The sequence below is a fragment of the Megascapheus bottae genome, chromosome 22, assembly GCF_031878675.1.
Source record: "Megascapheus bottae isolate mThoBot1 chromosome 22, mThoBot2.hap1, whole genome shotgun sequence".
NCBI lineage: Eukaryota > Metazoa > Chordata > Mammalia > Rodentia > Geomyidae > Megascapheus > Megascapheus bottae.
This window is the reverse complement of record NC_143530.1, coordinates 17,225,436-17,238,267: the sequence shown is the minus strand read 5'-3', so window position 1 is coordinate 17,238,267 and position 12,832 is coordinate 17,225,436. Positions and strand designations below refer to the sequence as shown.

General features: G+C 40.2%; 1 protein-coding gene across 1 annotated transcript in view; it reads left to right on the top strand.

The window, feature by feature from the left end:
* The first annotated feature begins 3,066 nt into the window (after positions 1 to 3,066).
* Scgn (secretagogin, EF-hand calcium binding protein) overlaps positions 3,067 to 12,832 on the top strand; it is a 28,640-nt gene continuing 18,874 nt past the window's right edge. The window contains exons 1-2 of the mRNA XM_090355406.1: positions 3,067 to 3,267; positions 4,086 to 4,156. Of these exons, the coding sequence (XP_090211532.1) occupies positions 3,186 to 3,267; positions 4,086 to 4,156 (153 nt within the window). The 5' untranslated portion in view covers positions 3,067 to 3,185. The remainder of the gene's footprint in view (positions 3,268 to 4,085; positions 4,157 to 12,832) is intronic.

Below are 12,832 nucleotides of genomic sequence, written 5' to 3'. Positions count from 1 at the left end.
ACTGAATTACTTCATATAAATTTGAGTCTCTTTCAAAAATTGGAATATTAAATAATAAAAAAGAGTATTAATTCTACCTTTTTTTCAAATGGTCCTTTATAATAGTCAAAACCAAAGTAATAAAATGAACAAAATGAAAGCAAGAAACTGGAGACAAAAGACTGATAAGTGCTTCTAACATAATCCATAGGGGAGCTTTAAAGAAAATAATATAGAGGCTGACTCCAAAGCATTAAAAATCTCCATAAATGGCGTTAAGTTAATCCCTATGCTGCACAATGTGTCCTAGTTAATTTTGTTTTTTGATCTTTTGCTTTATTCTGTGCTCATTGTGTCTTGTTTCTCCATCCTCACTCCAGCACTCAGGAAAAAGAACCTTTCTGGTGAGTCACAGTATCTCCCTTTGACCTAGTACCTTAACCACTTTCCTAATGGTTTCTTTTCTGTCGAAGCTTTGGATGCTTTCTCAGAGAAATGCATCAAGGTATGCAAACAGCATCTAGCGAGTGCCATAACAGGCCTTGTAATTAAAAGAAAGAAAGTGGTTAGGTGCCCAGTAATTTAAATCTGCAATTCTAGTTACTCAGGAGGCTGAGATCTAAGGATTGTTGTTTGAAGCCAGCCTCGGGCAGAAAAATCTGTGAGACTCACCAGAAATGGAGATGTGGCTCAAATTATTGGGTGCTAGCATTGAGCATAAAAGGTAAGAGACAGTGCCAAGGGTTAGGTTTAAATCCCAGCGTGCACCGTGCGTGTGCATGCATGCACACACACACACACACACACACACACACACACACACACACACAAAAGAATTAAAACAACATTCCAGATGACTGGCTCTTGGTGGTATAAATTCCATTTATTCGCCAGTCCTGAGGAACACAGCACTTCTAGTAGCTATACTTCTCTTTTTCTTTCCTGAATTTCACTTTTTAAATTGTGTGTGTGTGTGTGTGTGTGTGTGTGTAAAATAGTTACCACTATACACAAATGATAGGCAGTTTTCAAATAAAAGAATGATAAATTTCAAAATTAATATCAGCTATGAGCTTCCCTATTTCACAGGTAAGCATTAATCATACTAGTATTTGTAATACTGGTTTGTTCTATATGTAGAAACATTGTTTTACAGAATTTTGCCATACTATATGTATGCTTTTATAATTTCCTTCTTAGTCTTTATGATATGAGTCTTCAACATCACCAGTCTCCAAAATAAAGGTGTCTGTGTATGCAACAAAACACATCATGGAGATGCATCATCACTTATTTAACCATTACCTTAGAACTTGACATTTGCCTTTTTTTCTCTTATTTATTAGAAAACAACATTAAGTCATAAACCTTATGAGTTCACATAGATGACCATTCCTGGCTGATTATTGTGTATCTAATAATATCTCAGAGCTACATGAGAAGCCATAGATACCGAGTTCTTTTCCTTTTCTCCACCTATGTTCCTGTCTAATGTTTTCCAGAACTTTATTCACCAGTGATGATATAGTTTACTTTTTCAGAAATTAACTAATCAAAGTTATGCATTTTAAATCAGTAGAAATATCTATGTTCTTTCAAATGATTTTAGGCTTTTGGTCTACATCTGGCTTTTTGGAAAAGCACATGACCATCTCATCTTTCTATCTGAAAACTTTGCAATTGGCCAAGCTGTCTCCTTGTAGATAGACTCCTTCCCAGGCAGAATAGGGCTTAGAATTCTTATGTCTTTTCCTGGCCATCTTGATGGTGCCACTTTACACCCCCCAAGGGCAGGCAGCATCAAGTCCTTATGGTGCAGAATAGGATAGCAGATAGCAGAATGCATGTTCTATACAGTCAGGGCTGTGTACTGACTCTTTCTTACTGCTCCTACTTTTTTTTTGTCTCTGGGTTGTATTTATTTATTTATTATTGTTATTGTAGAGCTGATATACAGAGAGTTTACAGTTACACGAATCAGGTAATGAATAGAGAGTACAATTCTTTTTGACCTATTTCTCCCACACCCACAAGATAGGCAGCTCATTTTCCACCCAATGTCCACTGAGGATCATTATGTCTGCTTATCTTTTTTTTTTTTTGCCAGTCCTGGGCTTGAGCTCAGGTCCTGAGCACTGTCCTTGGACTTTGTCAAGTCTAGAGCTCTACCACTTGAGCCTCAGCACCACCTCTGGCTTTTTTCTATGTATGTGGTACCAAGGAATCGAACCCGGGTCTTCGTGCATGCTAGGCAAGCACTCTACCACTAGGCCAAACTCACGGCCCAGTGTCTGCTTATCTTTGTTCCACCTTTTATGTGCTCTCCTTCACCTTCCCAAATGCCAACAAACCAACAAGACCAAAGGATAAAAAAGCCAAAAGAGCAACAACAAGGGCAACTAAAACTCTCTTGTTTCCTTTTCACAGAATATTCTTTTATATGATTATCTGTACATAGCTCTTGAGCCTTTGTCCACCACTCCTATGCATAGCCTCCTTTGGCTTCAGTATTTATCATGTCCATGTGTTCATATACATATATGTGTATATAATATATATTATATATTATTAGTTATTCTGTATGTTTACTTGTAGATTTATAGGCACATTCTAGTTACTACCAATGAGGGAAACAACACAGCCTGTTTCTTTGACTGCTCCCACCTTTCACCCCTAGTCACTTTCCCTCCCCCTTCACTCCATGTCTAACTCATCAGGCCTCAGCACTGACACATCTTCCACCAGCCTCTTCTAGAAAACAGCTTGAGACACTAGTTTGAAAGGTGAGTCAAACGTGGGGCGGGGGAGGGTGGTGGTGGTGATGTTTCCTTTGAATTTGAGAAAGAAGTTAAAAGACAAGAGCAATGAGCCATGGACATCTGGAGACAGATTCTTTCTTCCCCAATCCCTGCACAGCACAGCGCTTGCTGAGACAGACAGGCAGGCGCTGCCCTGCAGACCTGCAGGGACAGCACACGGGGGCGGGGCAAGGACGACCAGCCAGCAGCTGATCGCACTGAGAGTTCGCGGCTCAGCGACGCCCCCTTGCCACCAGTGCCCTCTCCAGCTGTCCTCCAGCCAGCCCCACCAACAGCTAGCTGATAAACAGAGAAGGAACGAAGCAGGCAAAGGAGCCTGGTAGCAGTTTAAGGAAGTTCTTGCCAAAGTTGTGTGGTTCCTGGTGCTCCAGTGAAGCGGTCAGCACCATGGACAGCGCCCACAAACGCGCACCCAGGCGTTTAGATGCTGCTGGCTTCTGGCAAGTGTGGCAGCACTTTGATGCGGATGGTGAGTAGGAACCGGCCTTTGCACACAGGTGGAGGATCTGGGTTTTCTCTTTCTGCACGTCTTTTCCTATAGGTAACGACCTGCGTTGTTTAAACAGCATAACTAGTGCGGTGGACTTGGCATAAGACTGGTGTATTGCTGTTACACGTCTAGAATCCTTGCTAAACATTCAAAGGGGAGGGATCTTTGTCTCCCTTCTCAACCAGTGTGCATACAATTATATATGCCAATGATACATATCAACATAGATATGTATTCTGTATGTATTCAAGGCATGTGAGTAGAGATTCAATTATGTGATGTCAGACTTATTGCATTTCCCCTACACCCCTCCACTTTCTCAAAAGTTGGGTAAGTTTATCAACTTTCAAATTTACTCTCACTCCACACCAAAAAATTTCATGAAAACGAAATCACCTACTTGCTATTTTTTTAGTAAGTAAAGAAACAGAAAATATCTAAAGTGAGTATAAACACTCACAGACTAGGTTCAATATTTATCCCCTGTGAAATAGTTCCAATCTTTGCATTGGATTTTATTCTAAAGCTTATCCATTAATTAAAATCCATGTGCTTGGTAGTGTTCTTTTTTAAAAAAAGCTCCAAATATCAGTATAAACCCCAACATTTACCCTGGAATATGTATTCACTGCCTAAAGTCATCTCTTCTACAGATGGATACTGATGTTTCATTATTAGAATAATAAAAGGATCTGTGAGGATTTTGTGAAATTAAGAACAAATTTAGATAAATTCTGAAAGTTGCATGCTATTTTATATAAGTAGCTAATATTTAATGCTGATCTCTTTGCATTTAGAGAAAGGATACATAGGAGAAAAGGAGCTTGATGGTTTCTTTCACCATATGTTGACAAAACTGGGCCCTGATGTAAGTAATTACAGTGCTCGGCATTGATTTCTGTGTCTCACAGTGAAATGTAAGTGTGCAAGTGTTTTATTGATTTGTACCTATTAATCCCATCTGACCTCTTTTCTTCCTGAATGCATGTAATTTCTCTCTCTTTTATAGCAACAGGAAGTGATTTAGGTAGGTTTTATGAGATATACAAAGGTAACATTAGGCATGTTGGTCACTGAATTTCATTGGAACATCTGTCATCCATTCAGATCCTGACTGTGAACTCAATCAACTCTAATTTAAATGTTTCCTTGGTTACATCTCTGCTAATGGATCGAAACCTGGAGATAGGATAGCCAGCTTTGATCAAAACATCAAAAGGTGGAAAAGACCAATATAGTTGTAAGAACAACAAAGATGATAAGAGCTTTCAGGTTGTAGGTGTTTAGTACATATTATACTCCTTTGATAGTGAGTGATAAACCATTGAGATCTCTTTTTTCCCCATTATGTATTTTACAGCAGTTAGTATATTTCTCAGGGAATGAAAAATCAGAAAAAAACAATATAGTTACAGCTCACTTATACATGTAAACCAATTTATATATCCAGTGTTTGCCTCCCAGATGCTAAATCTAACCTTGAGAAGTGTAGATTCATTCTTGAAGATTCCTTGTAGCAAAGAAGAGGAAAAGCTTACACAGAGGCATTCAGGCAGAGACCAGCCTTAATATGGAAAACAAAACAACAACAAAAACCTTCATCCAGGCATGATGCATGGATGGCTGTTTTGAAGTGAATTGTAGTGGTTTGAGATGTTCAATCATTTGCCTGGAAGGATATTGAAGTGCATTGTGTTCTCATGTCAGAACCCAGTGAGAGGACTACGGAGGTCTCTCTCATAGACATTGGTCAGGGAGGGAATTGGTGGCTGAAGGAGGCCAGCTCAGAAAACAAAGAGGCTGCTGCCTGTCTTCACCAGATACACAAACCCGTTGGCTCTTCCTATGCCTGTCTGCCTCTCCCATTCTTCCTCCTTTTCTTCGTGTATGTCTCTCATTTTGTGTGAAGTTCCCAAATGGTGGAAGCCTCCCTCTGGCCCTTGAGTATTAGGTTTGATGATACTTTTGCAAAAATTGACTAGAGGACACATGGAGGTAGAGAGGATGGAAGTTTAGTAGTAGAGAAAAGCAAAGGAAACGTAGACAGGCTGTATATGACCCAGACGTGCATGTAGGCACATCTAGAAACAGGTACAATAAGTCCTAAGCTTGGGTATTTATTGTGAAAAAAAGTAGGTTGAGAATTTGGCCAAACTTCATCTTAGGATAAGAGCTTCTCTTTGTGATGATACCTGGAATATTTAGTCATTCTTGCTGTTACGTTGTTTTGTCAGTTGCACCCACTGATTTCAAGACTGATCTACTGATTACACGTGGGTCATTACAACATAATGGTTTGAGCATCCTTTTAAACAACTGATGGGTTTTGACAAATGCTCCCTTCAAGACACATGTCCAGCTTGAGATTTTCTTTTGCAAGCGTTATGTTGTTCTAAAAGGAGTTATTTCCCAAATGTCACCCCCACCCCTTCTCAGGACTAGTGTTTTTCCCTTAAGATATGAAAAGATATACTCAGTTCCAAAAGCGAATTAATTATTCAGGAAAATGAGAAGAGGGAGAAAATTGTTGCCACCACACACTCACTTTAAACTATTTTCAGCTTATTGAAGGAGTGTAAATCTTTTTTGTTGTCTGTGTTGTTTTTTATTTATTTATTTTGCATTTTTTAAATTGTAATTAGTAAAAGGGTTACATGATATTTGCCAGATAGAAGGTGCATTAATTCACGTACATTGATTCCCTTTCACATGTCTTGGTACACATTTCCCTCCCCCCCCCACACCCCCCACCCGTCTTGGTTTTCCCCCCTTCCCTATCAAATTTCAAATAACCAAATACAAATAAATTCAATATATCAGATAACAAAGTGAGATACTATAACAATATGAGATACCCAAGGGACAGCAAAGGAGATGAGAGACAACATAGTACATTAAGGACAACAATCATTCGTTATATGGCTTTTGTTTCAATATCCTGGAGGTCCTTTCAATTAGCTTCATACTATATGGCCTTATGTATCAAGATTTTGCTCTATTGCAGATCTCTGCTAGTAGAGCCCAAGGTAGGAGTGTAAATCTTAAATCAAAGAAAAATAGTTACCAGTGTGCCTTTAATCAAACAATTAATACCATCCTTGTCTCTAAAGTTTTGGCTGCTCTTTCCCATGCATTATGTCCCCTTTGGGTTCCTGCCTCTCTCAGAGCAGAGAACATTTAAAAAATATATACCAATGCTTTTTGGAGCTAGTTCTGCAGCTTGAACTCAGGGAGTGGGCACTTTCCCTAATTGTTTATGCTTAAGGATCATGTGCTACCATTTGAGCTACAGCTCCAGTTATGGCTATTTTTTTTTTTTGCTTTTGAGAATCAACTGATTTTGAATGATGATCCTGAGAAATAAAATCCTACCTACTCCTGAGTAGCTAGGATTAAGGCATGTGCCACTAGTGTCCAGCCCAAATCAAATTTTTCTTTGTGCAAACTCCTATTTTGAGCAATTAATATATACTATAAATTATCAAGACTTGCAATACATTTTTATTTTGAAAGTGCCCTAAGTCGGCTTTCATCTCCAATCCCCAGAGGTTGTACTACCCTGGGCAGCAGCTTCTCCTCTAATCGAGTCCCACTGAGACATGGAAATTGCCCTAGGTACCTAGGTACGAGGCATGGAAATTGCCCTAGGTACGTACCTAGGGCAAAGAAAGTTCTAACAAGTTGCTTAAATTGTTAACCAGGAATGGAAAAATCAACCTCTGATTTTTCTTTCATAATGCTGAGGCCACACTGTGGGAGTATCATGATGGAGACCTTAGCTGGCACTCAGTCCACCTGGACAAATAGTCTGATCCAGGGCTCTTCCTTGATGAACCACAAGTAGGTCCTAGTCAAGTTCAGTAGAGATCAGGAAGCATTTTGTTGCGGTGTTTAAGAATGGCAAGTGGTTCTTCAGAGACCTGAATAGCCCTGATTTGTTCTGCTGATTAGTGGGTCACAGAGACCTGACAAGGAGTTTTCTAACAGCAAGCTTCCTGATGATCAATCTCAGAGAACAACCAGGCTACATGGAATCACCCACTCCTCACAGCTTCTGAAGGGATTGGCTTAATGAAACAATCAGCTACTACTATTGCTTGGCTTAATGAAACAATCAGCTGCTACTATTGCTGCTAGATGTGAATTTATCTGCTGCCATTTTCTTTTAAAAAGCTGAGAATTGGCATTTAAAGTAGGGTTCTAGCCAGGCCAGTCCAGAGCATTGGTTTCTATGTGAATATCTCTGTCAGGGATCCTGAGGATATACCACAACCTTGGCCCTTTTTAAGTGCTTTGGGAATCCTAAGTAGCCTGCTAGGGCCTGTGGTCTCAATAAGGACTGATGGGGAATTACAACCGAAAGAACTCCAACTTTTTTCCATTAAGGACAAGGGATCCTCTTGGGTTCTAGAGTTAGAGGTCTGAAAGTTCAGAATATAAAGCTCTATGCTTTCAATTTATAAGTGGCATGTAGAATCGGTTTCTGTGTCTGTAGCTTCATCTTTGTTATAAAATTGAATTTTCAACCAACATGGCCTATGTTAATGAATTTTCTTTGGAAGAAAGACAGAAGCAACATTATATATATAATACTATATTATATATTATATTATTTTCTAAATGCCTCATGTCATTATGGTGACTAAAAAGCCCCATAACAGTACCGGTGGTTTGCAGACTGGAGATTTTGGAATTACTAAGAGCATGGTGCACTCCAAGTCTGATGACCTCAGAATGAGGGAAGGTGAACGTGTAGTTCTCTTTTGGGGGCAAAGCCTGAGAGTCTAGGGAGGGGTTGCTGTTGAAAGACCTGGAATCTAAGCACCAGAAGAACCTGGGCTTCTGAGGTCGGGATGGGAGGTGAGCATATCCTAACTTTCAGGGACTAAGAGGGGAGGCTGATTTGCCTTCTGTATTTTTGCTCTCCACCCACAGCCATTCAGATGATGCCCAGGCTGATTGCACCACCTCATTTCTCATGCTAACCTTCTCTGGAAGCCCTCTCACAGACACACCCGCCCACAGGAATGCCTTCCAAGTTTCTAGATATTGCTGGATCCAACACACACACACACACACACACACACACACACACACACACACACACACACAATCTGTGATTGTGAGACTATAGGTATGAGGGCACCTGATTGGAAGATATCTTGAAATCTCAAAATTCTTTTTACCTTCTATGAAGATTTTTAAAAATGGAACCTTTTATCTTTAAGTATTCATTTCAGAAAGGCCTCATAGTAGGTGGAGATAGAAATCCAATCTTGGGGGCCGGGAGTGTGCCCTAGTGGTAGTGCACTTGCTTACCATGCACCAAGTTCTGGATTTGATTTCTGGGTACCACATACCCAGAAAAAGGCAGAAGTGGTGCGTGGCTCAAGTGGTAGAGCACTAGCCTTCAGAAAGCTCGAGGAGAGTGTTCTGGCCCTGAGTTCAAGCCACAGGACAAGAGAGAGAGAGAGAGAGGGAGAGAGAGGGGGGAGGAGGGAGGGAGGGGGGGAGGGAGGGAGAGAGGAAAAAGAAAGAAAGATCCAGTCTTGCTGTACCAGCAGCTAAATGATACCATCAAGCTATTTTAATTCTCTGGGTCTCAGTTTTAGATAACCATAAAATGGGAGCAATCATGTTTTGGTCCACATATTTCCTTAGGAGTTAACATAAATGAAAAGTGTTTTTTTAGTTGTGGGAGCACACACGGCATACACTGTCGTATACAGTGTAGATGCTCTTATGGTGAGCTCTGGAATCTTCTTTTTTTTTTGGCCCCCTTCTCTCTCTCTTTCTGGCCCCGCTCGCTCCGGCCCCGCTCGCTCCGCTCCGGCCACCACTCGGTTGGGCTCCGCTTGCTCGCCTCCGCTGTCTGTCGCTTGTTGCAGTCTCGTCTCAGTCACTTCCGGCTTGGTTGTGTCTCGTCTCTGCCACTTCCGGCTTGGTTGTGCATGTGGGATACCGAGGAATCGAACCCGGGTCCTTGTGTTTGCTAGGCAAGCACTTTAACCGCTAGGCCAAACTCCCGGGCCCCTCTGGAATCTTCTTGAGTTTTGCATTTTACCAATGTTTATTATACAGTTCCTTATGAGTTACCTCAACACAGGGATAACTGGAGCTTTCTCTCTTTAATACAGAAAACGATTTAAGATCTAAAATAAATATAGTAGTGAAATTTCCAATTTGTGAGAGAAACTTTTCCAAGCCAAAGTAACTAGAAAATGCCTAAGCCCTACTATTATCAGCCATTTATCCTTAAAGAGTAGCCATACTACTTGGGGGAAACAGTAGATAACAGAAACCAGGGGCTTGTGATAGTTGCTCAATCTAAGACAAATGACGGGTGAATTGCTTTACCTGAGGTTTTGGTGCCAAATCGCTAATGTCTTTTCCCCACTCCCATATTTTTCATTTGGTATGTATTTACTTAGGAAGGTAGTTGTTGTCTTAATGAGGCTGTTGGTTATTCTGTTTATGATTATTACATGAATACATGCATAGTATATTTACAGAGTCAATCTGTCCAAGTCCTCTTACTTTAATCACATATTTTAATCATTCTAAATATAAGACCAAAGCCACCAATCTAGCAGATGGTCTTGGTGTGGATATGAAACCCAAATCCATTTGATTAATACATTGGCTCAGTCACAAATGCTAATGGTTTGGGTTAGCATGTTTTAATAAAATTTAAAATAGCTATCTAAAGAACTAAGAATTTAGCCGGGCTACTGGTGACTCACACCTGTAATCCTAGCTACTCAGGACGCTGGGCTCTGGGGATCATGGTTCAAAGCCAGCTTTGGCGCAAAAAAAAAAAAAAAGTCCCCATGAGATTCTAATCTCCAATAAACTACTCCAAAAAGCCAGAAATGGCACTGTAGTTCATATGGTAGAGCAATAGTCTTGAGAACAAAGAGGCTTAGGGACAGCTCCCAGACCCTGAGTTCAAGTCCCAGGGCCAGCCAAAAAAATAAATAAATAAAAGATTCTAGTATTAGTTATTAAGTTCTTATTACTAAAACTTTTAAATATTTTACAGTCTTACCCCTGACTGCAATTTATAATTGATGAATAAACAGCTAAAGAAATTTGTTCAGCTGTTTGTTACTCATTTATAATAAATGAAATGTATCCCTTACCATCTAGTATTCAGTTACCGACTATATATATATGAGGCATTCATTTATGCATCTCTCTTCACTTTATCCATATTTGCAAAAAAAACCCATGTTTTATCTTGTTCTGCAAAAGCAACAAGACAAAAGGAAACATAATTCCATTTTTGTGTTTGCTGACAAAAAATATATATGATTACTTATTCGTTGACATGAAGGTCGGTGACTTTCCATCCTTCTGGCATCCACATCAGTCCCTGGAAATCTAGAAAATTCAGATGATAATAAAGGATCCACTCATCTCAGTTCAGAGCATCTTCTCTATCTTATGGCTGTAACCCACCATTAAACAATGGCTGTGTATTTGCTTCCTGCCACTAGTGTACTCGTATTCCAATGTCAAAGTTGAGAATCCTGTAACAATGCTGTAATAATGCTTTGGGTCTCTTTTAGCATAAAATTGTTTCAATGACCGATGGTGCCATTTGCATTTTCAAGAGGTTTCAAATTTGTGAGTCTAAATGCTAGTTAGACCATATTGTTATTTAACTTACTGCCAAAATCTATTCTGAAAAAATAATGCCAGAGACTGGGAAGGTGGCTTACTGGTAGAGTGCTTGCCTAGCATGCACAAAACCTTGAGTTTGATTCCTTGGTACCATATACACAGAAGAAAAAGCCAGAAGTGGTGCTGGGGCTCAAGTGGTAAAACGCTAGCTTTTAGAAAGCCCAGGACAGTGCCCAGACCCTGAGTTCAAGCAAGAGGACTGGCAAAAAAAATTACCAAAGCACATCATCAAGTTCTCATTGGATGTGTTTTGAACCATTTCACATGCCCAAATCACTGATGTCAGGCTTTACTATCTCAGCTAGGTGCTGTCCCATAAGGCAACAGCAAGGTGGGATGAAAAGTACAGACTGTACTTTCAAAAGTGCTGGTTTCTATCATATTCTGCTACTATCCAGCTGCATGTGAAGTTTTTCCTTCCACCAGTTTGACCTTCAGTCTTAGAGAAGGGTGCCTAATGTTTTGTGATTCTCTTCCCCTTCACTCTTCTCTATCAATTCACCACCACTGATCTGAAAGAAGTGCATAGTTTGATTCGGAGTACTGTAGTAGATATCATGAATTCTTCATGATATTCTTCATACCTGGAATATAGATATCTAGAAGGTAGATAGTTTGTATTGCTCTTCTACTAGATTTTCCAATCTATGGAAAACACCCCATAAGAAAAAGATCAACCGAAGAGATGACTGCTTAAGGACAAAGTATAACTGACAGACCAATCAGGACTAAAGAGAAAAATAAGAACAAACCCTGAAGCCAGTAATAGAGAAGCAAAGAAGAGTTTCCATGTATGTAGCCAGGATAAAAAAATATTCAGAAAGGGGCCTGGAGTGTGACATAGTAGTAGAATGCTTGCCTTAGCATGCATGAAGCCCTGGGTTCGATTCCTCAGTACCACATAAACAGAAAAAGCTGAAAGTGGTGCTGTGACTCAAGAGGAAGAGCGCTAGCTTTAAGAAAGCTCAAGGACAGTGCTCAGGTCCTGAATTCAAGCCCCATGACTAGCAAAAAATATTCAAAGAGAGCCAGGCCCCAGTGGCTTATGCTCATTTTCCTAGCTATTCAGGATGCTGAGATCTGTTGATTGTAGCTCAAAGCCAACCCTGGCAAGAAAGTCCGAGAGACTTTTATCTCCAATTAAGCATCACAAAAAGGCAGACAGGGAGGTGTGGATCAAATAGTAGAGTGCTAGCCTTGAGCAAACTATCCCCCTCCCTACCAAAAAAGAAAACCTCATAGTGAGAGGCTAGGCCCTGAGTTCAAGCCCCAAGACCAGATCTCTCCTCCCACCCTTCCAAATGCAAAAAGGTAGGGCCAGGAGTTTGGCCTAGCATGCACGAAGACCGGAGTTCAATTCCTCAGTACCACATACATAGAAAAAAGCCAGAAGTGGTGCTCGGGGTCAAATGGTAGAGCTCTATCCCTGAGAAAGTCCAAGGACAGTGCTCAGGACCTGAGCTCAAGCCCAGGACTGGCAAAAAAAAAAAAAAGGCGGAGAATTTTTAGTTAAGAATTTCAACTTTCTAAGTGCTTTGGAAGAGCATCTGTATACATACAATTCATTCCTTTCTACAAAGCAAACACACAATTAAATTCAAACTAATCCATTAGCACTCCAGGCTCTCAGCTTCTTTCTATCCCTATCTCAATAATTTTGCACATTTCTTACAGTCAAGATTGTGATGCTTGGTTGTTCACAAAACATTATCATTTGCTCTCGCTCTCTTCTGCACACTGGTAAGATCACTCCAAATGTCCAAGGAATCAATTTTCCTGCTTAGAATAACATAATGAGCAGGCCATATGTTTTGAATACTTGTTATCTGAACTGTTTTGGGAATCCCATTGGCTAAAT